The sequence below is a fragment of the Passer domesticus genome, chromosome 3, assembly GCF_036417665.1.
Source record: "Passer domesticus isolate bPasDom1 chromosome 3, bPasDom1.hap1, whole genome shotgun sequence".
Taxonomy (NCBI): Eukaryota; Metazoa; Chordata; class Aves; order Passeriformes; family Passeridae; genus Passer; species Passer domesticus.
This window is the reverse complement of record NC_087476.1, coordinates 67,963,060-67,989,723: the sequence shown is the minus strand read 5'-3', so window position 1 is coordinate 67,989,723 and position 26,664 is coordinate 67,963,060. Positions and strand designations below refer to the sequence as shown.

Below are 26,664 nucleotides of genomic sequence, written 5' to 3'. Positions count from 1 at the left end.
GTGATAAATCCCAGATCCCAGCTTTACTGAAGAATCATCTTACATTGTGTACCTACTTATATGTGAGGAGCTCAGAACTGTCGTGTTTTTCTATTATTTTATTTTAGATCTGCTACCAAGAATAATGAAATACTATTTCAGTGTCAAGTACAAAAAAAAAATACATCAGTGGGTACTGAAGCATTTGCTATTTCTGCTTTCTTTGACAGCTTTTTGGAAACTACAGCCTATTTCTGTATGAAACCAAAAATGGGTGAGAAGGAGGTGTCCCCACATTCTTTCTTCAGTATTTGGCATGAATTCAGTTCTGACTTCAAAGACCTCTGGAAGAAGGAAAACAAACTTATTCTTAAAGAAAGGTACATTTGTTTGTTTGTTCAAAGGCTTTTCTCAAAGAATGTTATTGGGAGCAATCTCACAGAAACCAGTCAGCCACACTTCATTAGCACACAACCTATTGAATGCCTTTTGGAGTTTTCTCAGGTTTTGTTTTTTTAACAGATCATGACACCCACCCTCACCACCCCCAACGCCCCAGTCATCCTAATTTTTGAATGGAATTTTAATACCAGTTTGTGCTAAAGTTTTTGGGGTCCATTACCTGAACAGTGGTTTTGGCAGAGCATGTAACTACTAACCTACTATGAATCCAAGCAATGGAAGACTTATTTTAGGCCTGAAAGTTAATTTAAGATTTTTATTAGCATATTTAATCAGAGAAAGTCAAGACATTAAGACATGGCATATTGTAAATATTTGTTTGACGATGCTGGGAAAAAGGAAGACAGAAGGAATAAGTCAATTAACCCTGTGTTAAAAAAAAGCTCAGATTGAACCGTGTTGCAAATCACAGCCTGGGTGATGGGGTACACAAGAGCAAGTGTGGTATAATATGGCATAAAGAAATGAAACAGTAGCTTTGAAAATCACCCATGGTATCTGGTCCATGTTTCAGAAGAGTTATACTCATCTGCATACAGATTGTGGTCACCCTTTGTTTGTAAAAATTATGCCAATAATTAATCTGTTGCTTAAAAAGTAATAAATTTCATATCAGGAAAAATTAAACTTCTGCAAACATGTAAATTCTAAGCATTGTTATATAATCCTACAACTGTTAGCAGCTTGAATTGAAGCTACATCTGACCATAAACATTGGTGGGATTGAAGCTTTAGATTCATTAAATTATTGACATAAGTCTGTTACTGAGTAATTTGACAAGAACAGGCCCATTTTTTTCAGGTGTACTCATCCTATGTAATTGTCACAGACATCTGACTACAGGTTTAGAAAGTTGCTGAAAACTTCCCTGAGGCACCTATATAGTCAATATCATGTATACCGTATGAATTTGCTCTAAGTGGGTGTGTTTTGGAACAAGAAGTCTCACAGAAAAACTGGATTCTGCTACTACAGAAAGAGCATTGCGCAAATGTTAACACAGCACAGCAGATCTCTGGGGATCTCATTCATATTACTGACTGTCTAAATTAATTTTATGTAATTAAGTATATCTCTTTGCAATTGGTTTAACTGACAGTTAAAAATATCTTGGATTTCCTATGCAGGGATTTAGCTGCCTTGTTAATACAAGTTAATTTAGTCTTGTATATTTTATAGAAAAGGATTTAAGCAAAATATCCTTTTTTTTCAAAATACTGAGCTATTTTTCTTTTGAAAAAATCCAAAAATCCTCCAGAGGGTTCTTACAGGAAAATAGTTTTCTTTAAAAGACATTAACTAAGTTATCACAAAGCTTCTTCCTCCTTAAACATCTAAAGCTTAAGAGAAGAATGGGATTCAGATACACTGAACTCAAAGAGGGTCAAATGAATGTATGTGTATACTAAGAATATGTGTTGAAGCACCAGAGAAAAAAGCTGTCTGCCAGCCTGTCCCTTCTAGGATAAGGGTGGTTTTAGCCTGAAAGAAACAGAACATGTATAACCTACAGCATGGCTGCAGGGGCAAGATGTGACAAGGAAGGGGAAGGGCAGTGAGGAGAACATACAGTAGGAAAAGAAACTGGGAGATCCCTTGGGAGAACAGCAGGGGCACTGTTGTTCAACCCTGGACTCCGAAGTGGTGGCTTGAAGGAGACTTTTCCAGGGGGATGGACAGGACTGTATAACTTCAGTCCAGGAAGTCACTGAAATTCAGGCTAAAAATAAAACATCCTGAAAGTCACAAGTAGATTTTGGTTTGAATTTTAACTTTTACTTGCCTCATCAAGTTTAAAACTTCCGCTCTATTTCTTTTTTTCAGGTGAGGCAGGGTTTAGACTTTAGGGACCTTTGATGTCTTGTGCTCAACTCTCAGATCTTTGGTACAGTGCTGCTGTGTCAGGTGTGGCAAAGTGAAGCTCTCTTCATTACATTTTAGGAATTAGAATGTTTTAGCCAAATTAGCAGTAAGAGTAACAGTTTTTCAAGCAAGAAATATAATTTTCCTGAAAATTAAGAATCTTCTTTAGTTAAAGAACTGTCTTACCAAAGTCCTTGTGCAGAAAATACCTTTTCTCCAGTCATAGTTCAACCTGATCTCTGAAGTTGTCTTTTAGGCTTTCTTTCTTGATTTCACATTTCTGTCTCTCTTAATGAAAGACAAGATGGTGTGGTATGAAGGTGTCTTGGTATTGAGAAATCAAAGGAGAAAAATCTCAATGAAAAGATACAAGTTGTCAGAGATGTAAGAATGTACATCATGATGGTTTTCAACATCTTGGCCTAGATCAAGAGATCTGTAGGTGACAAAAATCTGAAAAGTGCCTATTTCCACTAAAATATAAATAATTATTTCAAGAAAGTCGGTTTTCTCCTTTAGGTAGTGTTCTTGGAGTTTTTTCTGCTGATAAATTTGAGGAGCAGGCTAAAACGTTAATAATGAGACAAACTTCCTGTAATTGTTTGTTGGCAGAAAAATAAGTGACAGATATGGTGAGACATTTTCAAAGACACTGGAATGCCACCTTAGTGAGCTATTGACCAGGTTTCTGCCTCATGAAACATACTTTATTTACAATAATTATTTATAAAATGTGTAGTTTTATTCCCTTGTTTTTTATAGCTGCTAATAGAGGCTGTTCCTTATTTAGTCTCTCAAATATGTATCTTACTCCTTTACAATAATTCAACCAAAGGATTTTCATAGATGGTATTTCCAAAGGTGGTGCTGTATTTGGTTAGTGATAGGTTAAGCATGTATGTTCTAACAAAAGCAGCCAGACAGTTCATATTTTAAACACTTTTCACTTGGCATTTCAACTTGCATATTGGTTTGCCAGGCATTTATATGCAAAAGGTAAACATTGAAGTGTCAGACTTTGTATTTCCTTAGGAGAAGATGAGAAAAGAAAAATGGTGCAAAGTTAAAAACAATTTTTCTGAAGTTTTCTACTGCTTTCACTCTTCTCTTATTTGAAGTAAAGCAGAACTAGAAAATACCATCTGTAGGGAAAATTGCACATGATAAACTTTTAAATACAGTAGAAATAAAAAGAATAAATGCATCTGAAAAGTTTCAAATACTACTTCTTTCTGATTAAGCATCTTTTAAAAAATCCAAAATAAACAAAAAACCCACCAAAAAACAAACAAACAAAAAAAAAGGCAAAAAAGCCCACAAGAAAAGGAAAGTCATAATCAAAATTAATGGGGCATGTTTTGAGTTTTTCCAGTTGTGGTGTTGTTGCCATTGTCCTTCAAATATATTTATAACATGTCAGTCATAGTCTATGGTTTTCATTCAGACTTTGCAAACTCTTGAAAGGTTTACTGTCAGTATAGCCTGCATTTTGTGCTTAATCAGCAAGAAAGACTGGAAGAGCTGACATATTTTCCCTAATATTTTTTGATGTTGCTTAAAAAGAGAGCATGTGATTTTGAAATTCACAAGCTTCCTGTTCAGCCCGCCTATTATCTATACATGAATTTGAGGTGTTGCATACCCACAGATGCACATTGCTCTCTGAATATAGTCAGACAATACACAGCTTTAGTAACAGCTCTGCAAAAGTCTCCCCTTCTTAGGAAAACTCTTAGACAATCAGACCACCAACCTACAAATGCCTAGTTTACCCTCCTGTTTTGGAAAAAAGTCTTTTATGAGCTGACCTATAAATTTATCAACCCTTTTCTCATTAATCTCTTTTCTTTAGCTTATAAAAATGTTCCTTTACGTTTCTGAGTTAGGTGTAGTCAATCTGAAGTGCACTATTCCAGTCTAGCACTTCTGTGAGAGCAAGAAGTATTTTTATTTTTCTTGACATCCAGCAAAGGCCTGCAGAATTGTTGCCCACACCCTACCATTTTCCTACCAACCAGGAAAATATATCCTATCCTAAGAATGAAAGATAAAAAGAACTCATGAAGCAACATCCCAAGAGGGAAATCTTGAAATTTCTAAAAAATTAAAAAGTTAAGCAACTGCTGGTCCTGGAAATAAAATATAAAACTACAGTTATTTATCAGAAAATCTCATATTGCTGTGGACTACAATGATTCATCTTTAGGACTACATCTTTCCTTTATGGCCATGGAAGAGACCCTGGCTCATTACAGTGAGTCCTTTAGAAAATTTTGTGTTTTAAAGTTCCATTGCTGTCAAATGTTAGTATCAATATCATCAGGTCATAGATACCAGTTCAGACCTTACTAGAAAAGTATCAGTGATATAGCAGAAGCTCATATGCAGGGCCACAGTTCCCTCTTCCCTTTCTCTGGGTGTGAGTGAGGTGTTTACACTTGTTGGTGCTCTCCAGCTCTGGATGTGCTTCCCTTTCTTCAGACTGTTTGCTGTTCTAGAGGGCCTGTGCAACTTGGGAAAGATTTACCTTGTTGTATTTCTAGATGGGAGAGCTGGAGGAGGAAAGAGTGAGGGGCAGATGGAGGTGCCCTGTAAATGTGGGTATAAGGTACACAAAGGCCCTTGCCTTTACTAAGAGTTGTGTTGCTGAGCAGAGGCTGTGTCAGGGATGCCAGCAGAGGAGAGTTCATAAGCAGGATCAACACAATGGTAAAATTCTGTAAGTCCCTGATATCTTGCATCACACTAAGCTTGAGAATTTCTTTTGGCTGACTTTATTCAACCCTTTAACTCCCACGATAAATCTTTGACACATTAAAAATAATCTATAAACTCAGAAAAATGCACTCGTCTCTCAAATGCAGAAGTTGCCCATTCCCGTAAGAATAGCAGCTAAGCTGGCACCTGGTGTGTCACACTGTGTATATCTAGATGAAAGGGAGATTCCTGGCCAGCATGTCTCCACAGCTCATTGATCTCCCTCTGCAGAAAGACTGGTATGTCTCCCTACAGACTCCTCGGCAGGATGATTTAAAACTTGCTGTTGAGCAATTTAAAGTCTGGCATGGGATATCTGTACGTTGCACAGTGAGGAGCATATTGGTAAGCTGCCACTTTTGCTTGCAGAGGAGGGCATTAAATCCCATAGCACGAGCAATGTCCTCTCAGAGTAATTTAAGGGATATTTTTTTAACGCTTATAATATGAACCAGTGAGTCAGACTTGAGAGTGAGACATCGAGGGACATGGGAATAGGTACTTGCAAAGAAATGCAGAGATGGAAGAAAAGAGAAGAAAAATGTATATGGAGCTGCAACATGAGAAGGAAATGATGAACATGTGGAGTATGTTTAGTGGGGTCAAATTTTGCTTGGCATGCTTCTGTAATGCCATCTAAAAGCTCCAAGTGTTATGTTAGTGAGTAGTCATGGGTGGATACGTTTGCTGACGTCTCTTGGAAGCTTTAATCTCAATGTGTTTATTACACTCTAACCAACTGAGCTGCACGCTGGTAGGCATGGGTTTACAACTCAGTTATAATGGCATTTCAAAACAGAAGGCGATTTTACATTACATTCTATTGAATAATTACATGGATCTTCAGTTTTTGGGAGTGTTTCAAAATTGTTAACCTGAATAGCTTTCTGATCATAATATACTGTTATGGGCCCTGGAAAATCTACTTTTAAAAACCTAAACACACGAAAGATTCAGCAACTAGCTGTGAGGCAGTACCTCACAAAGACACAGATAAAAGACGTTGCTCAACATGTATGGTTTGTTTTTTCCTTCCTTGGGTATTTTTGGCAATTAGTTTTTCTGTTTGGTTTGTTTTGGGTTTTTTTGTTTTTTTAATTAATACATTAGTGTCCTTTGGTTAGAGAGAGGTGAACAGAACTTTCATTTCTTAGAATTGCTTTTGAGGGAAAAGTTTGTGGGAAAAAAAGCATTTGGAGATAAGTTTCTCCATTTGGATCTTTGGTAGAAAATCCTTTTAAATATCTTTGTCTAACGTTTTTAAGCAATCTTCTGTTTTATAAGGCAGGAAAAATATTTCCATTTACAGCTGTGAGTCAACTGGTGCTTACAAATATTAAACATAAACGAAGTGAAGGATCTATTAAAAATCTAGTTCCAAATGTGTTATGTTTCCTAATTTTTGTGACTTGTTTGAGGTTGGATTTCAGAATGGCCCCCACATAAACAGCAAAAGGTTCTTCAGTAGTATCTATTTGGTGATGGTATTGTACCGTGCTGCCACATTACGTTGCATCCAAGTATGTGTATTTTGTGTAAAAAGAAGGTAGCTGACAATCATCATTTCATAATGAAGTTTACAGACTGTTTTCATGGCTGTAATGTCAGACTGGTATTGATGGTCAAAGCTGTGTAGCGATAGGATAGGACACCACTATTCCTACCATATGATCTTTTCAATCTCTTTTTAACCTTTTCCTATTCACCACCTCTTGAATAAAGAATTACATTTGTCTATGATAAAAACAGGGGCTGTATATTCAATATATACTTGCATATTGGTGAAAATAATTATATAATTTAAAAATTTTAAACAGAACTTTTGTCAGGCACTACACTTTTTATACTTGTCAGTGGTTTTATTCTCAGGTAAAATGATCACTTTGGCATTTGAGGTGTAATAAAGCATTGTAATGTTTTACAAATGAGCAGCATTTGCCATTAAATATTAGCCCCCAAATGTTTGAAATGCTCACAAAGACTTAAAACCTACTGTAACCCAGACTGATCCTGAGCTACTGAAGATGTGAACTTCCTTGCTCTCCAAGAGTTTGCCAAACCAGTGCATGGCAACATCCGTTAAGTGTAAGTGCATGGCTCTGTGCATGTTTATGCAATCAGTTGAGGGAATAGTCTAATATCAGGAGGTTTTTTTACATACTTGAGAAGAACCTAACTGTGTCTACAGTAATTTTTGAATTGTTACTTAATGATGGATGGGCACTTTTTACCTCATGCAGCAAAATTAAGGGCCTCTTACTTTCCCATCTTGTGCATTGGAGATCTCTTACTGTTGTGGCTCTCCAGCTGACTTCAGGTTTTTCTGTTTTCTCTTCACTGATCCCTTCTATTTGTTCAGTTCTCATATTTGCTTGTACTACAGTTTGGTAGCTACAATTACCCAACGTAGTAGCCCCAACATACCAATCATAGCAACCCTTCTGTCCATGGTGTGTCCTCATATTTATTCTCTTTAAGAATCATCTTCTCCATGCAGTCTGTTTACCGAGACTTTTCTTATCCTTTTCCACACATTGGGTTTTTGCCTTCTTTTACCCTGTCTGCTGCTAAAAAACATTTTACAGCTAACACAGAGTTTCACACTCCTCTTCATGCATGAGTTTCTTTTGCTTGCTGATTGTTACCAGTTTTACCTCATTTCTAGTCTTCTTCCCTTTCCTTATCATTTCCTGTTAGATTTCCTGGCCAAATAGCCCAAGCGTAGCCAGCTTCTTTGAGAGCAACCTGGCTTCAGTTCCAAGAAAAACAGTGGAAGATGATGACTTTTCATAGAATAATTTCAATCTTGATATGTAAAGTCTGTAGAAAAGTGATTTCCATCTTGCCTGAAGGTAGCCAGGAACAGCCTGCAATACTGGCCACTCTGAGCATTTAATGACAAAGGTCATGAGATGTATTTAAGTGGGGATATGTATGTTTTCATTTTATTACAAACATAGCCATTCTTTAACAGTTCAATTCTTTTACTTCATTACATTTTCAATGTGAAATCCTCTTTAATGTTAAAATTATAATGTTTAAATCATGTTTTGCACAGTATTCTCTTTATCTTATTTATTCATATCTGTGTATCTCTTCATAGACAAGAGCAGAACCCCTAGATCATCAAGAGCATGATTGCCAGCGGGAAACTAAATACTTCTGAATTACAGTACTTTCAGAATATTTTTAAGTGTTTGGTGATGCACAATGAGACTGTAATTGGGAAAGTCTAATTCTCATTTCAGTTGGTCTTGAAGCTTTATTTTAGGCCCATTTGACATGATGCACACTAAAAAAAAAAGTTAAATGTATTGCCCAAAGTCTATACTGTTGACAGAGGAGGTATCTTATTCTGCTACAGATTATTTTCTATGTTAAGTGGCCAGATTACAATGTTTTAATCTATTTGTCCATGGTCCTCTGGGTGAAATCATGATTAATCACTGTGTCTTTCCAACAGCCACTGTCTGCCTCATGGTCCTTGAATTAACCATGCAAGGAGCTGGCAGGGATGTCAGGATAGTCTAATACATTATCTCTCTGTTGGTAGGCTGAAGTTAGGTTTCATTAGTTTGTTTGAGGGCACCAGGTACATTACAATGTATTTCTTATCTATATAAAGTCTTTGCAGTCAGTTACTGAATCATATCTGTGTCATCACTTCAACCCTGTTGGCATGAAAGTAGAAGTTCTACATTTTTTTATCAGACTTTTATGTTGGAAACTGTAATTTTCCGTTATGGGTTTTGTGTTTTGGTTTCTCCCTTAGCAAAAAAATATTTTCAATATTTTAGTCAATGAATAAAATATAAGAGTATTACCCTGGAAGAGTTTAAGGAAAGAGTTTTAAAGTTTTCTGCCCTTGAAATCTGAAAGACATTTGGCATTTGATAATTTAGTGGAGAATTTTTTATTTGTTTTTATATGTAAAAGTGCTATTATTGTTATAAACAAGTTTAACTCAATATTCAACCCAGACAAAGGTACATAAAATATTTTGGCAACACTCCTTTTATTTAACTGATAATAAGCACTTGGTAGTATAAAGAGTATTGGCCTCAACCTTGTTTTGTGTTAAAAAATGCAGAACATCTGCAGAAAAATGTCTTTTGGGTTTCATAAACTATACTGTCAACTGCAAAAGTAATATCTGTCTGAGTTTATCATGGAAGTTTCTGTGAGCACTCTGCTATCTAAGGCGTAACTCTCCAGTGCTCTCACTGTGATTACATTTGTCATGTCACAGTGCTCACTAGTGAAGTGTAAGGCAACCAAGCCTAGATGGAGCCAGTAAGAAATGAATCTGTCTGCCACAGATACTTCAGACAAAATTATTAATGTTTAGTGGCAGGGAAGTGGCTACCCCTTCAATGGATTGAATGATGACAGAAAGTCTCAAAGTCTTGATAAGGTTGTGGCCAGGCTGGCTTTTGGTCTAGAAGGTAGATAAAAATACTCTGTCTTTTGGGTTTTTAAGCATGTCTGGTTTCTTTTTCCTGTGTGCGTGCTGAAGTGAAACTTGCTTATTCATCATACAGGCTGTCTTTAAACTTAATTGTAATTTTTATATGTTTGTCTCACAATAAATATGAGGTAGAAGGAGGTAATAGTGCTGGAGAAAAGTTTTTATTATGATAGAAATAAGAAACTGCTTATTTTGTTACAGGTGACAATTGATAGACTCAATGTTATTAAGTAGCAGATTTCAGGACTATAATTCTCAGGCTCTGTAAGTGACTGGGTATTCATTCCCCTGTAGATTTTTTTGTTTAATTTTTTTTAACAGATCCACTGATCACCCTGTGTTTTATATTCCCTTCATGTTTTCTTATTGTTGGGCCTATTTGGAAGTATATTCTTCCTGAAATAATACAAGAAATGCTTTAGCTAAATCTATTATTTAAGGAGATTCAAGTGATGGACACTCTTAACAGGTATTTATAGAAACTGCTCTAGGCCTAAATAACTGCTTTTCAGATTACTACAGTGAGAGTTAATCAACTCTCTGGTTGTCTAGACTGGGAACTCTGGTTTTTGTAGAATTATGTTCTCACTAAGACAAAATCAAGAAACTACTTGGGAAAAGAATAAGAAGCAAAAATTGCCAAAGGTAACACAGCTGATAGTATCTTTTCTGTCAAACTAATATGCTCACTTTTGAGCCAGAATTGGCATAAGATGGGACCGGGGTGGATAGTAAATGAACCACAGTAATTTTGCTGAAATAAAGTGATTTTCAGAAGTGGTTGTAAAGTATGAAGTGGGATAGTCTGAGCATCAGTTTAGCAAAGTTTAGCGCACTACAAGCTTGCAAGTCATTCCCACCACACTTGCAAGTTAAGGGTACCACCTGGCTTCTCCAAGAGCACACCATGTCTTTTCCACTTTCATCTTCCTCTCTCACTCTCAGATCATGCCTGGAAGATCTGTCCTGCTTCTGAGGATTTGGTTGCCATTGAGAGTAATGGCTCTGTAAGGGGACCAAACAGCTTCTCTAACAGAAAAGTGTTAGTAGTGAAGAACTAAATAGTTTAAGTAAAAACAGATTTTCAGAACAATAAATCAATCACATGCCTGCTTTTGCTTAAACGTTATAATTCTCAGCAATTGGGGAACACTCACCTTCCTCAGACTTTTCTTCCACAGTCTCCCCAGTGACAGCCTATTTTTCCACAGACGGCCTGACAATTGAATACCCACCCCTTTCCTAGGAATATCTTTTAAACTGTTTTTATTTTCCTCTTTGAGCACTGTATTGGCACAATGGTAGTGTCATTTTGGACTGGAGCTTGGAAATATGTTGTTGTGTTGCTATTGCTTCTCCTTTTGTGACTGTTGGGAACCTTCTGTTGTTTTCTCCAAAAATCCTTTTTCCTCCTCCCATTATTGAATTAGGTCCATTAGTTTCTTCATAAAGCTCTATCAACTCACCACAGTTGAGTTAACCCATAATCAGTAGTGTTCATGCAATTTTTGCACTTTTTTGTCTTAGATTATTTCTTGCACCTCCATGCTGATCCAGGTCCCACTGAAGTCAGTGGGAAGTCGCTCAGGAAAAGCCTGAGCAAGAGGAAGGTACACAGGGATTTGCTTGCCATAGTGAGAAATATGGCTTGAACCAGCCATGAGCTGACAAACAATGTGCTTTTGCCTACGTCTTGTTATTTTAATGCAAAGATGCACAACACATTCATGGCCAATAGAGAAAACCTAAGATGACAAAAACTTGCCAGTGGCAATTATTTTCCAACTGTACTAAGACTATTGCCCTTACTTCAAAGGTAACCTTTTATCTGCTTCTCCAGATCACACAATTTAAACAGTGCAGATGCTCCTACAAAACACATCATTTTCCTCTTCCAGAAGGATTAAGTTATTTTAATTTTACATTTAATAAAATCTTAATTAAGCTGAATGATCAGCCTTCACAAAATATATTTTCACACTCTCAAAATTGCTAACTACACTCACTGATTTATTATTTGGCCCTGTGGAAGGCTAATAGTTGCCTTTGCCTCTATTTCACCAGTCTGCTGGCTTTTCTTTTTTAGATACAACTGTAGATTTATACACTTCTCCATGCTTCCAGATTTAGTATGGTCATAAACTAAACTTCCTTGAAATGAGCCTTTGGTGCGCTGCCTTTACATTTCCCAGGGCATTTCTTGCTGAAGAAGCATATGTATGGGTCACATGGGCTTCACTGAGTCTCTATCCAACCACTTGGAGCTTCCTGCACAGACAGCAGGATGCAAGCCAGGAGGCTGTGGACTGTCCCAAACCCACACAGTGAGTCAGTGATATGGTTGGAACTGGAACTGAGTGGTTGCTAGCTCTCAGCCTTAAGTGCATTAGGGAGTAATGCTTCTCATCTTCTGTATTTCCCTTGGTATGAATAAATAGGCTCAAACTCCAAGGAATTTCATAAAAGCTCCCAAAACCTTCAGAACCACAACTGTACTATTGAGACCAGCGCCTCTTACATAATACTGGAAATTTGGGAAACACAACTTTAAGAATGTCACTTATCAGTCTGGAGGTTGTGGATCATTTTTTGAAGTGCTGTCTCAGGGACACAGAAGTCCTGACTTCCTTCTTCACAGGGTGGCATGTTATTAACCTTTTGCTGTTTCAAGTAGAGACAGCCTTTCTCCAAAAAGCTGTTTCTCTAATTGAAGCAGAATATGTAGAGATGTTACACTGACAGTGACATTTAATGGGACCTGGTCTTTAAAAAAGAGCTGCATTATCAAGGGTTCCTTACTGTGTGAGGATTTTTGTTTTGAACTAATATGAGACCCACAGGGAGCTGTGTTGCCTCATGACCTGGTATATTAGCAAGCAGTTGGTAATCCATCCATCCTGGAAGGGGGATGTTTAGGTGGGACGAAGACTGGAATTGAAGATTCCCTGGCATTTCCCAAGCATAACACATGGATCTGTGAGAACTGATTTGGTAAATATTTTTGTACGTTACATATGCTGCCATTTGCATGTTGAGTAGTTCAAATACCTGCATATATTACACTGCTTTGATAAAACAGTCATTTTTTAAAAATCAATAGTACTTGTATAGTCCCTGTACACGTACAGGGATTTGATACTAATTTACTCACATGTAAGATTTCATTTTGTTATTTAAATGATGTCTACAGTGAAGGGAGCCAGATGTATTTGAGAAGAGGAAATTATATGATAGATGTGCTATTTTATATCTGACTTTGTAAGAGTGGCTTTTGATAGGTTGGAATGTGTCTGAATATTTAGAAAAGACCATAGGAAGATCAGTCTCAGATTTTTTTTTCCTCCTTTGGAGAAAAGTAGACATGAAGCAGAAGAAAAATTGTTATAGAGAAAAGAAAATATCTTTGAATTTTTCTTCATTCTGCATCATTCCCATAAGTTTCTCTTTGGAACTATCACCACGTTTTAGCTGCTACTTTTACTGAATCTACTTAAATACATTTTAAAGGTGAATTAATTAGCTGTTTGACATTTTGTTCTAGATTATGCTGCAATCTATCTAATTTGCAGTCAGAGAGGAAGCATTACAGCTTGAAATAACAGGTTTCAAAGCTTTTTTTCCCCTTGACCTGTGCACATGAAGGTTTCCCTATACTAACAACATACAAGGCCATCAGATGAAGGGGACAGGTTGTGGAAGTGCTGGAAAATAACTGACATTTAAATTAATTTTTGAAACTGTACATTTGAAACTTATGAAAAGACCAAGGTGTGTCTGGTGAAGTAAAGTAGATATGAACATGAAGGGGTTTTTTTTTATGTGCTTAGCAGACTCAGCTGGAGTTCTATTTCCAAAATTTTGGCCCTTACCACACACACAAAAATATTCAAAAATAATAGTAACACAAAGTTAGATTCTCACTGTGTAGCCTCAGTGAAATAACAGGCATACTAGTGGTCTGGAGATGAACTGCAAGGAACCAGCCAAGGATATATGATTTCTTAATATCATTCAACTGTTGTTTCTTTTTTCACTCTTGTATAATGGTGAGAAAAATCAGACTAAGTGCCATCTCAAATCCATATTTTTGGCAAGATCAAGCCAATATAGGATTTACATTTTTGTTTTCTACTTTCTTATTTATCAATACAATTCTCATCTCTCATTAAAAAAACCCATAAAAATCTCACGTGATTTGATTTTCTCTTATAGAAAGTGTTTCTATAAGTCTTTGCAGCTCAGAGAATTCATAACAAAAATTTGTATTATCAGTGTTCCAACAATCATGTCTGTTTACAAGGTTGATATATAAAATGAGTGAAAATTGTAAAGAAATATTTTACAGTGTGACATTGAACTCATCAGCTAGATTCTGGCACGTTCCCAATCTGAATGTATTCCTCCGCCTTTCACAATTTGTTTCCTATCTGCATGACAAAAAAGGACATTTCTCTTACCAAAAATGTGGTGGCATTTCACAAGGTCCTAATTTGGTAGTGTTTGCCATGTCAGGAAGCAGTAAGAAGTGGACCCTTACTTTTAGAACCTGCTCCTCTGTTTACATCCAAGCAGGCAAAGTGCATTCATTCCCAATGGTCATGTAAGCCTTGAGGTTCCTCAGCTTTGGAATTAAAGAGATGCATGCAGTCACATGCATCACCTTAGGTTAAATCATGTTCCATGGAAATTTTAATTTTTTTTTGTTTTTAGAGTTAAAGACCGGAAATTTAGGTTAAGCTATTTTGCCATTTTAAATACAAACCAAAATGGGTGGGGGGGAACATAGCTTGGTGACAAACTTTGTTTAAACTGTAAGTGAAGTACTGAGGGTTGGAATAGATGAAGAAATATTTTAAACAGTGATAAAATGTAAAGGAGTTTTCTTGCCAATATGTGCATGAGTGCACTGAAATATGAACTTCATATCATCCAGTGTATTTTAAGCCCTTGTACATTTGAATCTTCAGCTACAGTAAATACTGATTGCTTTTGTAACTAGAATTGATTATGCAATTGATTATGCCTATCCGTGTAAGTGCCGGGTATGGCTACAACAGCCCTGGAATTCAAGAACTATTTTGTGGAGCATGCTAATGAATATATGGAGAATAAAGTTGTCCACTTGTGTCCTCAGGCCTTAACTTGTAAGTTTTATACTGCATTATCTCTGTAAATGTTGTTGGTGTGCAGTAGTATTTATAGATTTTGTTTCTCTTCAGAGTCAAAGAAGCAGAGGAAGTCTGCAGGCAGAAAAAGGGGAAGTCGCTATACAATATTAGACCAAAACATGACTCTGGAATTGTAAGTAAAATTTGTAGCAATACTTCTGTTTATATCACTTGTTCTATCTTTTCTCTTTGCATTTTATAGGCAGGTTATTCTTGATGTGTGCTTTTGTTCTGGGTTGTTTTTTGTTTTTTTTTTCTTGAATGTTTAGTAATTTCCTAAAAGGAAAATTAACAAACTTGAAATCTGCCTATGAATATTACTCCACAAAATAGTTGTAGCATAAGTAAGAGCAGTTTATTATTGCCCCATTGTGCCAATCTGTGTTCTTCCCAGTCTTGGTGTAGGTTGCCCATAGAAGGCAGAAAGGCAGTTTTGGTCTTCCAGCTTATTCAGTTTGTATTCACACTCTTTTGTACAGACACAGCATGAAAGGAAGAATTTTGATAGTTACACATTTTTCAAGCTGGACCACTGTATCAAATACTGTGTTTTCTGATCCACTGATGTAGATTTTTTTGGAATAGAAACACTAGAAAAAGATAATATTGTGCTTTCACCATTCTTTTGAAAACAAATAACTCCAGTGATAATAGAGAAGTAATTCTGGTCATTCAATGAAACCTTTCCTCTGTGGTTGCCTAACCATTGTAAGGATCATGACTGATTTATAGAAAAAATTATTCTGGTACCTCACATATAATTCATAACTGTAGCAACTGGCCATCATCTATGTTTGAAAAGTATTAGAAGATTTTTTTTCATGTGTTTGTGTCCCTCTCTGTGTCCTCTGCTCCCCACAACCCCGAGACCTGACTTAATTCTTTTGTACTTTGTAGTTATAGCTGTGTAGTCAGATTATGTGTGATACATCTTTTAAATGAAGCATGAGGTAATTTACTGTGTTGTAACTAACATAATTTGATACAGGAAGCAATAATATTGCATTTATTGTTTCTTATTTTGAATGTTTAGTGAGAGTTGACTGTAGCTAGTGCCACAAGAAATGTAAATGGAGTACTAGCTTGGAGTTATAAACTACATTTTATCAATTTTATTTAAAAGCAGATCAACATTTTATTTCAAAAAAAAAACCCCAAATTAACATTGTTTTGCATTTCTCCATCTAAATTATATACTGCTGTATATGAAGACACTGAGAGATTTCTTTTAAGAAATAACTATTTGTTTAATTATTCCTGTATCATTCTTATTTGCACTGAAACAGGGACCTTCAGTCTTAGTGAAAATTTGATGAGTGAAAAGGAAAGTAAACAGAAATATTTCACAAGCAGTGTATAGCTGTAGTCTACTTCAGTTCTAGCTTCAAAGTTTATTTGTGAAGTCATTTCTACAGTAAATTTAATCAAACATTTGCCTATGTATTTCTATGCTTTTCATATTTGTGTAAGGTGATTTTGTGTACATTCAAATTTTGTCCTTATTTTTAAAATTTATTTTATTTTTCAGAAAGCAAAGATAAGTATGAAAATCTGAGAGAAGAAATTTAAAAGCCATTGTTACCTGGTTACCAAAATTCAACATGCCTGTGGGTGAGGAGTGAGAGGGAAGGAAACTCCATCATCCTGATCATTTGCTTCCTTGACAGTTGAAAATTTGTGTTTTGTTTTCTAGAGTTTTCCACCAACTGATGTGTTATTGTGCATTCATTCACGAATGTAATCACTTGAATGGAGTGCCCAGAAATAGACTAGGTATGGGCTTGAAACACCTTCCCTGTACTCTCTATCTCCTTTGCCACTCAAAAATGGTATTTTGTAAAGTGTATGGTATATTACAAATAGGACAAGTCAGCATGCATAAAAAGTGGTATCTGCATCAGTTCTGAACATGCTGAAGATTGCATTAAGTTGAACTTCATAAGAATGCTACTTGGTACAGTAAAACATTTCCATTCCTACTGGCAACATCTGACACAAATACTTCATGGCACTGCACTTAGTTTAGGGAAAGAAATGTTACTCCTAGTGAATTGTTTGTATCCGTTTCATGTTGGCATTTGTAGTTTGTATTTTGAATTGTTAAGTGCTGTTTATACAGTATAATCAATGCTTTCCCAACTTGTTTGGTTGCCCTCCATAACTAAATATTTGTGGAACAAGATGTTTACTGTAACTATGTTTAAAATCGATAAGGCAGCATACTTTTACTTCATCTTCTGCCAGATAGTGAATGCCAGGTGGTATGGAGGTCAGAAATCCAGCATTAAAAAAAAATACAGAAAAGCACAGAAGTATGAGAGTATGATAGAGAGTATGAGAGATTTGGCTATTATAGTTTGTCAATATATAAAGCAGCTAATACTTTTACATGAACTTTAGAAGGTATAGTATAGATGTAACTGCTGATCACTTAAGTCAGACAGGCTTTTGGCCACATGTACATGACTTCCCTTCTGGAATTAGCTTTACAGTTAATTTAAAACTCCTTTAGAGAGCTATTAAAAGATGCACATGGAGACAACATTTATGGAAAACAGTAGCCTATTCTAGTGACAGAACATAGACTACCAACTAATTGACATCAATTTCACACTTAACAGAATTACAGACATTTCCTCCAGGCTTTCAGTGTCCCTGACTAGGAGGTTAATGATTGAAATATATGACTTAGGGCTTCCATTTTAGACCACAAGCTTACTTCCTTTTTGCAATCCAAAATTTGCTGTATCAGTTTTGGACTGCTCAACTGATAACAACCCCTTCCTCCAGTCCTTATTTAAGAGCCCCAAACCAATCAGCTTGATTGATAACGTTTTTCTTTCTAAGCTAATTTTTCCTGAAAGCAGACTGTGTGCGCAACTAAGTCGGATGCACATGCTTACAGCTTTGGAGCCTGAAACATGCTGGGGTAAGGCAAATGAGCTCTAACCTGCTGGGTTGCATTATTCCCTGTCTAATCTAGCACATCAAGAGACATTCCGAGCTGTTCAGGCTAATATACTCTACAGGGTGTCATAAAAGGAAGTGCAAAATATGACCTCAGGAATCTGTTATTCTTCACATATACCAAGCACTAGAAAAGATGGTTTTTTTCACTGTGTGAAAAGCAAGTCTCCTGATGCTGATAAACCTATGTGAAAATCTGTACAAAGCAGTAATTTCTGGCAGGGATATAAATTACCAAGAAATGAATTCTAAAATTTTGTGTTGATGGGAGTAACATTACTATTTGGGGAAGAGAAAACGAGAGATTATTTGCTGTTACGACTAACTTATGGAAAAAAACTTTAAAGAGTAAAGCTATTTTAATGGCACTGATTCAAATCCATGTTTGTATTTATGTAAACAGTAGTCTTCTCCTCCTGACTTTGCTCCTAAGTGCAAGGATACAGTAGCATGTTTTCATTTGTAGCCTTCCTGTTCTCTTCAGTACCTACAGTATGTATATTACTATACTAAATGAAATAATAGATCATCTAACAAAGATCACTATGTGCAATACTGTATTTAGTGTTTCTATTCCAATTTTTTTAGAATGTTAATTTATAAGAAAATAAAAGGAATAATAATGAAATAACTGCAACCTTCTTGTCACTCTCTGGCTATGCTGTAGTGTGCTACAAACTATTTGCTCCCTAAGCCCCACATCCCATTCTAGCTCCTGTGATCAAGAAAGAGCCTTTATGAAGAAAGCAGAGGAAATAAGGCTTCTCTTTGCTTGCCTTTTGGAAGGGTAGTGACAGTAATTCCCCAGTATGTGGATACACTACCTTTTCCCCAGGCAGTGGTAGTGAGAGCTTCAGCGTTCTTTACCCAAGGAGGGTATGTAAAACTCACTTCTCCAGCTTGTGAATGCCTCCCAGTTTTGCATGTGGTTCAGGTTTGTAACCCGGTCCTATTACATTGCTGAGTTAACAGTCTCAAGAAATTGCTAGTAAGGCAAAAACATGCATTGAAAAGTATAATCTGCATATTATAATCCTTTTATATATATACAAGTGTTTTAGCAACCTCCTAAAAGGTCCAGCAACCTCCTAAATCTGTCACATACATAGATACCCTTTCCACAGGATCTGCAGCATGGATGCTAGAAGTTTTTTCAAGCCTCTTTCTCTCTCTGAAGTGCCAAAGGTTGACTGCAGCTGACAGAACTGTATTATGATCTTAAGATACATGCTGCTACATAAATTTCTCTTTCATTTTACTCAGACCTAACCTATTTGATAGAACATGTTTCTCTTTTATATAGCTCTTCTCCAACCTATCTCAAACCTCCATGCAAAGTAACCCACTATGTGCAGCACCACAGTTGATCCACAGAACATCCAAAGGGCATTCATAGCACAAGTTTTACTTCTGCTCTTTGTTTTTAGCAGCACACTCAACTTTTTACAGAATTCTGGACCAATGCTCTTTTCTTTGTTTTGGGTTTTTTTTAGAGAGGATGAACACCCCACTGGTCCCCTCTCCTCTTCATTTGCTGCAATCCCCCTCTTTACTGCAACATCAAGCACTCTACACTGAAGAATTGGCCCTAATTCTACCAGAGTTCTCACAGACAAAATTCTGAGTCTTTGTCGATTGCTAACACCACATATTGCTCACTGTTACTTAAATGCAGCAGCAAAAGAAGGACTTTCTATACCTGAGCAGCAGATGTGATGTGCTGGCAATAACAATTTGGGTTTTTTTATGAGGAGCTAAGAGGATTCATGTTGTTTTGCCTGCCAATTAAAGCCTTTCAGAAGCATGGCACTTTGTCACGTCATGACACAGTAGTGGGTTAGCTTTTTTTGAAGCAGCTTTCATCATCCCAAAACACATCCAAAACTTAGTTAAGTATTAACCAACTGTGGCAGTGGGAATTATAATTAGAGGGGTCTTCCACAGACTGACTTCTTTTTCTTGCCCAATTTTTCAGTGATGAGCTTAAAAACTTGGAAGCAAATATTAATTTCATTGACAGAAACATATAGCAAGTCATTGTATTGCAATTATTTTGTTGCAGACTCTAGGTTAAAAGCAAAGCCAAATTTGTGACAAAGCCACTACACTAGCTACTTCAGTTACACAAATTTTAAACTATGGACCAAATAAGCAAAAACTGATGAAGTTGAGTTTTTCTGAATATAGTGTAAACAAGTCAGCAAAGGGAGAAAGGAGAAAACCATACCCCAATACCATTCATGTCAGCCACTCATCAAGAGGATTCTCATTACAGAACAGGTTCTCTAAGCTATTCTCTTGCTTACAACTGACCCATCTGTTCCTGTATCTGATATTCTTCCAATCTACTTGCAAGAACATCCATAGGTAAGTCCATTGCCTCAAAAAAATGCTGTCTTTCTGAACATAAAGGGTCCTAATTGCATCAGCACTGTTATCTCATTTATTCCCAGCTGCTGCTTAAATTGACCTTCTTAGAAACTTCACGTGCCACCCATGCCAAATTGGGACCTACATGGCAGTCCCACTGTGGTTGAGCTTAACATGCACTGTCCTCCTCGCTTCCCTTGTCCTGTAGCACCTGGCTGCTTTAAGAAGTAACTGCATCTGTCTGACCTCCTCAGAGAGATTTGCCTTGTTTTTGGCTTGCTTCCACAAGTGGGAGATTTTTGGATCACAGAGTATGCCTCTGGTACGATAATGGTTCAACAGCTGGGCAGCAACAGACAGAGAACTGCAGCTGCAGTCTGGGCTGTGCCTCGAGCAGCAGAGGTTCAGGTGGGTGCTGGGTAATCCATCACCTGCAAAGCAGGAGACTGGCCAAGAGATGGGTGGGAATGAGAGAGGGGCATTTGAGGAGGTGACTGCTGAGCTCCCTTTGAGCCAAGTGACAGAGGCGCTTGGGGGGGTCTGAGCAGGGAGCCTGCCCACACTAGGTAGCTAAGGCAAATGAAAACACTAATTCTCTAAAGGAACAGCTACTAAAAAAAAAAAAAAAAAAAGTCTCCAAACACTGAACTGTGAAAAGACTTGGGCAAGAGACAGGGAAGGGAAGACAGAAAAGGGCTCCTACAAGCACAGTGCCATAAAGGACACAGCCCTCCCTTGCTAGCTGTGGTCTAGGTTCTGCTTCTTTCAAGACCCATCACAGGCATCTCTTCTGGTCACATGGAGGCTCATTAATCAATGTGACAGCTCCCTTTCCATACAGAAATCTTCCCTTGGGAAACTGCATTATCTCTGGGTTGGTAAGGGAAAAAAACACCACAAACTCCAAAATACTACCCTGTGTTTGGACTGCCTGCCAATATGTTGAACCTATTCAAGAGCTGATAGCAACAACTAAACCTCACCTATATCTCAGGATATAATATTTTTTTCCTTATGAGTACTTTGGTGCCTGTTACATAAGAATCTGTATATATTTTAAACAAAATTATTTGGGTCAGATACTCCTCTTATGGCAAACAATGGCAGTGTTTCAGCCAGTGGTGGAGCTTTGTTTGTCAGTTTACCAAAAAACCCAGAATAAGTGCATGAAAAATCAACTCCAGAATCTAAGAATAATGCATTTTATTTTTCCCTCTTGCCTTCCAGGTACTTCTGAGGGGAGTGGGAAACAAGGGAAGAAGTAGTTAGGTTTTCCCAACCTGTCAGGATGAGCCATCATTCACCTATATTTTGGAGGATGAAAAGGAAGCTGGAGAATATACTGATTAGAGAGCAGTTGGACACAAATTGTTGAAGCAAAACACCTGGATACCATATAACCCTAAAGTAGCTTTATTATTTAATCTATAATTTAATAGTTGACCTATAAAATAATTACATTATACTTAAAGCATTTCTTCATTTTTTGTTTTCATTTATAAAACAAGAATTAAATACAGTTTTAACCATTACAAGCTCAACTCAGTTTTTTACATAAACACAGCTCCTAGAAGGAGCTTTAAGCTGCAGCATATTCATATTGCAAACTGGTGAAAAACCCAGGCAGGGCATAGCTTAAAGGTAAAGATTCTTGCATGTTTTTCTTAAGTGAATTTACTAGGGTGCTTTTCTCTCTCTGGTCCAAAATGTCTGACTTTCAGTTGATTCCTTTCAAGTGAAGACTGAGATCCCCGGAGTCTAAGTAGACTATATTGCCACCTTCCCCATCTGCATCCCACCCACACCCACACTCTCAAGACTAGTCTGAATTGGGGCCATCCAGGGGCTGGCACGATGCCACAAGGCAGCAGCTACAGCCCCTAAAGCATTCCCTGTGTGAGGAATCTCCCTGTGCACTTCTGACACGTTGGAAGATCCCAGCAGAAACGCGACGTCTGTTCATGTAACAGGGCTGCCAGACCCAACCAACCTCACCCTGCTCACAGCAGTCCCTGTAAACCGCTTGGAGCTCTTGTGGAGATCAGTCCTCAAAGCCTCTTAGGGAGGCCTGTGTCACATCATGGGGACCTGTGGCTCTGAAGCCCTGGCTGGCAACAGTGCTGAACACATTAACCCCTTGAAGTGGCTGCATGCAAAGAGGCTGGCGGGGAGGGGCTCCGGCAGCAGGCTGCAGATGCTGAGCTGTGCGACATGCACAGGGAGTCGGCGTGTCATTTTTAATTTGTAAGCTTCAGACAACTGCGTGCGCACTGGCTTTGGTTTGGGGGAAGGGGCTGATTTGAGACAGGATTTTAATGCAGCTGGGACTAATACAAATCAGAACTGTAACAAATGGGATATACAGGACATCTTAAACTCCATCAACTGAATAACAACATAGCATGATTTAAAATGAACTGCAAGTGTTCACCAATACTTATTGTGCAGGTCTCAAAAATTGAGTGGACCACCAATAGTGTAGCAATTACAGCTTATTCTCTCCCTGCTCCCACAGCTGTGACCCATTCCAGCAGCACTGATTGAGGCGTTTGTCCTTTAACACTAATGCATTAACATGGTTTACAATCATGGGTGAGACACCACTCCCAAAACTTGATGACACTTATGTAGCTTTTGTATTCAGTCCAGTAATGACCAAACTTTGTCCTTTGCGTGACAGTGCTTTTATACCTTTGGGGACACATCATTCCCTTAAGTGTTCTCTCCCACTACCCCTCCACCTCCCCTGGTTTGAGCAGGCATAAATATAAGGTCATAAATGGATGTTGTCCTTTTTGAAGTAAGAAACACACACACATATCTAACATACAAAAACCTACCGAAAGCATAGTAAAACCATGTCCATTTTAAGCCAGGCAGCTGACCTAGCAACTGAGTCTGTTAACATATTTTAATTGCTGGCATACTCTGCCACAAGAAAAATATACATGGCTAGGTCTATAATACTTTAAACAGTTGTTTACTATAGCTAGGTTACAAAATAAACACTGCTGCAGAGGCCATGTGTTCAATATACTCTAACCACAACAGCATCAGAACCCACCCTCAGTCTGCTATGTGGTCACCGTGGCTGACCCAGCGCCTCACCCTCTTTCCCTTGCTTCTGATCTGCCGTTCAGACAACAAGCCCAGAATCAGTTGTCATTGCACAATTAAGCCGTCTTAAGGAGAGGAGCCTCATTGGAAAGTCTCACATGCTTTTCACACATTGCTCCTCGTTACTCTCCCTCATCTGTGTTCCCCAGTCCTGGGCAGCACCCCAGCACTTCCAAGTGAGAGAAGCAAGCTCCAGACCAAAGCACAGGGAAGGTGTTCTCCACTTGTGGAGGGAACTGGAGTGTAGGGCAGAGGGCTTTACTCCACACAGTGGAAACATTTAATGCTGGATTCAGCCAACTGGTCACTTAGATGATCAATCCCAACTTCTGTGAGCCTGCTCCACTCCAGAAGATTCAACTGCCAGATGATATTTAAGATACTATGAAACTTTGTGATGAAGTGCCTAACACAGCTGGTTAAAAAGCGCTATTCCAGTAGGCAAGTGACAAGGAGCCTTCCCTTGCTGGAGAGATGCCTCCTGAAAGAAAAGAAAACACGAAAAAAAAAAATAGGAAAAGAAGAAACAAACCAACAAAATGGACAGTCTGCTCAGTGGGAGAGGAGACGCAGCAGTAAAGCTGATGGAGACAACACCAAGCAGCAGCTATGTGCTGTTCTCACAGTTTGCCTGAGCTGTTCAGATTCACAGACATGCACCGGCACTGCTTGACCTTCTGAATTTTCTTGAGTCGGAACGGTGGGTCCAGCTCGGGGCACTCCAGCTGCACGGTCGAAGAGGTGACCTTGTGTGGCTTGCAGAAAGCACAGGACTGGAAGGACTCCTCCTCCTTTTTCACGTGCCGCGGGATGTAGAAGGAGTTGCACTGCCCGTAGCAGAAGCGGTTGATGATGGTGCGGCTGATGCAGCCCTCCTCGCTGACAGTCTGCCGCAGCGGCTGCGTCTTGCACCAGTCGCTCTTCAGGTACTTCCTCTCGGTGACCACCAGGGCCTCCTGGCTGGAGGCCAACACCTCCTTGTTCAGCTGCTGCCTCCGCTCCGAGTGGTTGCTGCTGCTGCCTTTGTACGGGGAGGGAATGGCACCTGCAGGGCGGTTCTTCCTGGTGTCCATTACTCGAACCAGTGCTGCCATCAGAAAAACGGACAGGGCAAATTTCCAAACCATCCTGCAAAGGCAACATGAGCCACTGTTAGGAGAATCATATTTTCAAACCACAGAACTGGAATGGAGTTGGTACTTCACGCATGCTTTTAGAAGAAGTGGAGATCTTATCTTCTTTATAATCCCATCACTTTTCCTAGATTAGCTCTATGCTAGGGTGATTACTTATCAGGAAGAGGCCAGGCCCTTTGGAAAGTCACATTGCTCCCCCTCACCCCTTCCCAAACTCTCCAACTACTTGTTTTTTCCCCAAAGGGACTTTGATGCTTTGGTGGCTGAAGTGGTGGTTTTACAAAAGCTCCAGCCAGAAACGTTTCCTCCTTCTCTGTGAAATCCTGGGCCAAACAGCTGGGCAAACTCCTGGCTAGCAAAGGCTCAAGAAACTTTTGCCAAGATGGTGAGAGCTGATTTGGGGATGGCAGGGGAAAGGAATACCAGGTTACACAAAGTGCATGCCCATGTCTCTTCAGCCCCCGAGTCCCCGCCCAGCCTCATTCCCCACAGAAGCAGCAGGGGAATGTCCAAAAAACTATTTTCATTATTTTAAATTGCTTCTGAAGTTTCTTGGGGCTCTTATGGCACTTACAGGCTTGTATTTGTTGTCTTTGTATGAGGCCAAAACCTTGATGGATTTATTTTTGCAGTAAGAGGAAATGCTTAAACACAACTTAGAGAACTTCACAACTGCGAGGCCTCTTGGACAAATGGTTTAAGAAGGTTTGTAAACATGAGAGGATTCAATATTTATTTTAGATTTTAAGGAATAGGTTAGAGCATAAGCTTGTTGCTAAGTTAAAATAGTCAGCCAGATGGCAGAAATATTTTTTTCTATGGTTGTCTATTAACGTATTCTTGTTCTGTGTGGAACATCTCTTACCAGCTCTTGTCCAATTCATTTCAGTAATGGGTCTCAATGTGCTTCCAGAATATCAGACTAGGTGTACTAAATTCCCCTATAAAGTCACTAGTGAACTGCTCATTTGGCAGTTCATTTCATATCAATCTCCCTGGGAAAAGAGAACAGAGGGTCTCTTCAGTGCCAGAAGTGGGTACACAGAAGCTTCCCATTTGGAAACCAGAACACTTCCAAGTCTTTCTTTATTCTTACTGAATATTTTTACAGTGTACAGAAGAAAGACTTATCCCTCTCTTCACAGTAAAGCTTCAAACCCTTCCAGTGATTTTAATCATTGGAATGATTTTTTTTTCTTTTAGAAAGATACCTAGACAAAAAAAAATACCATCACACTAGTAATTATAATGTCTAACACTGTAGACACTTCAGATGTTGCATAGGTACTGTCATCTGGAAAACATGTCACTTTCCAAACAATGACACCAAAAGATCAAAAAAGTGTTTGCAGTAAAGGTGCAAAAGAAGACAAGAATAGCAGTAACAAATGCTTCTCACCTAATAAAGCAGACCTAACATGTTTAACTTCTGTGGAGATAAAGAAAAGGAACTACTCTAGCAGATAGGTGACACTGCTGAAAGTAATTTTCTAAGTCTACAAGATCTCAATGTCAGACTTGGACTAAGTTTCTAAGGGGAGAAGCCTGAAGTGCTGAAGGAAACAAAAGTGCCAATCGTATAGCTGTAAACAGAGGATGTTCTGATGCAGAGTTAAATTTCACCCAAGTGTTTGCTTGAAAAAGAACCACCTTTAAATGGAAATCAGTATTTATAAACCACAAAAAAGTTCATTTATCTGCAACCATGCTGTCTCCCCACTGAACGCCCACTGTAGCCATGGGTACTTTAAATCAGTGGCCTATTTTCACACTGCTTAGCATTCAGCATGCAAGTCCAGAAGTTTTGTCCAAGGTCTTTAAACGAAGCAAGACTAGACTTGGCTTTACAGGCAGGTATTGTTGCCAAGTCCACTGGATGTCAACCCACACAGCCAGGCCAAAACCTAATCAGGTAATTAGTTTCAGTTGAATATAGTGTTCCATGCTCCCTTTCAAATTGTTCTCATGTTATTCTGCACTGATGGCTGCATTTCAGTAGTAGATAAAACAACTGATTCCCAGTGCTTTGTGTTTTATATAGAAAGGGGAGGAAAAGAAACCAGATTTACAAACCTTTGTCTTCTAGAAAAAGACAGAGGTGAGCTCTCCACAAGATGCCTTATGCTACATTTCTCAGGCATACTCTTCTACTCTTTTGAACACAAGGGATACTGCCTCTCCAGTCTCATTTTTCTGATCCTGGCATAGAAGAGGACAGCAAAGGTCAGAAGGAGAGACACACCCTTTCCCTCACCCCCTCCTCTTTTCTTGGGATGATCTTTAAGGTTTTTTCCAACTTTCATGACTCTACAATTCTATGAAACCCCATGTTACCACGCCTGCCCTTTCTCTTCATAAAATGAAACTTGAAAGGAC

General features: G+C 38.3%; 2 protein-coding genes across 9 annotated transcripts in view; one reads left to right on the top strand and one right to left on the bottom strand.

Moving 5' to 3' along the window:
* The window catches only part of FMN2 (formin 2), a 157,677-nt gene extending 139,375 nt beyond the window's left edge, over positions 1-18,302 (top strand). For 4 of the 5 annotated variants that reach the window (XM_064413727.1, XM_064413726.1, XM_064413728.1 and 1 more), the window contains 3 exons: positions 210-359; positions 14,750-14,831; positions 16,227-18,302. In XM_064413727.1, coding sequence (XP_064269797.1) covers positions 210-359; positions 14,750-14,831; positions 16,227-16,253 — 259 coding nt within the window. In that variant the 3' untranslated portion in view covers positions 16,254-18,302. The remainder of the gene's footprint in view (positions 1-209; positions 360-14,749; positions 14,832-16,226) is intronic. The other variant, XM_064413729.1, reaches the window with a different exon arrangement.
* Positions 18,303-21,432: 3,130 nt separating this feature from the next.
* GREM2 (gremlin 2, DAN family BMP antagonist) overlaps positions 21,433-26,664 on the bottom strand; it is a 41,974-nt gene continuing 36,742 nt past the window's right edge. For 3 of the 4 annotated variants that reach the window (XM_064413733.1, XM_064413730.1, XM_064413734.1), the window contains one exon: positions 21,433-24,280. In XM_064413733.1, coding sequence (XP_064269803.1) covers positions 23,773-24,280 — 508 coding nt within the window. In that variant the 3' untranslated portion in view covers positions 21,433-23,772. Of the gene's footprint in view, positions 24,281-26,361; positions 26,534-26,664 lie in introns of those variants that run through there. The other variant, XM_064413731.1, reaches the window with a different exon arrangement.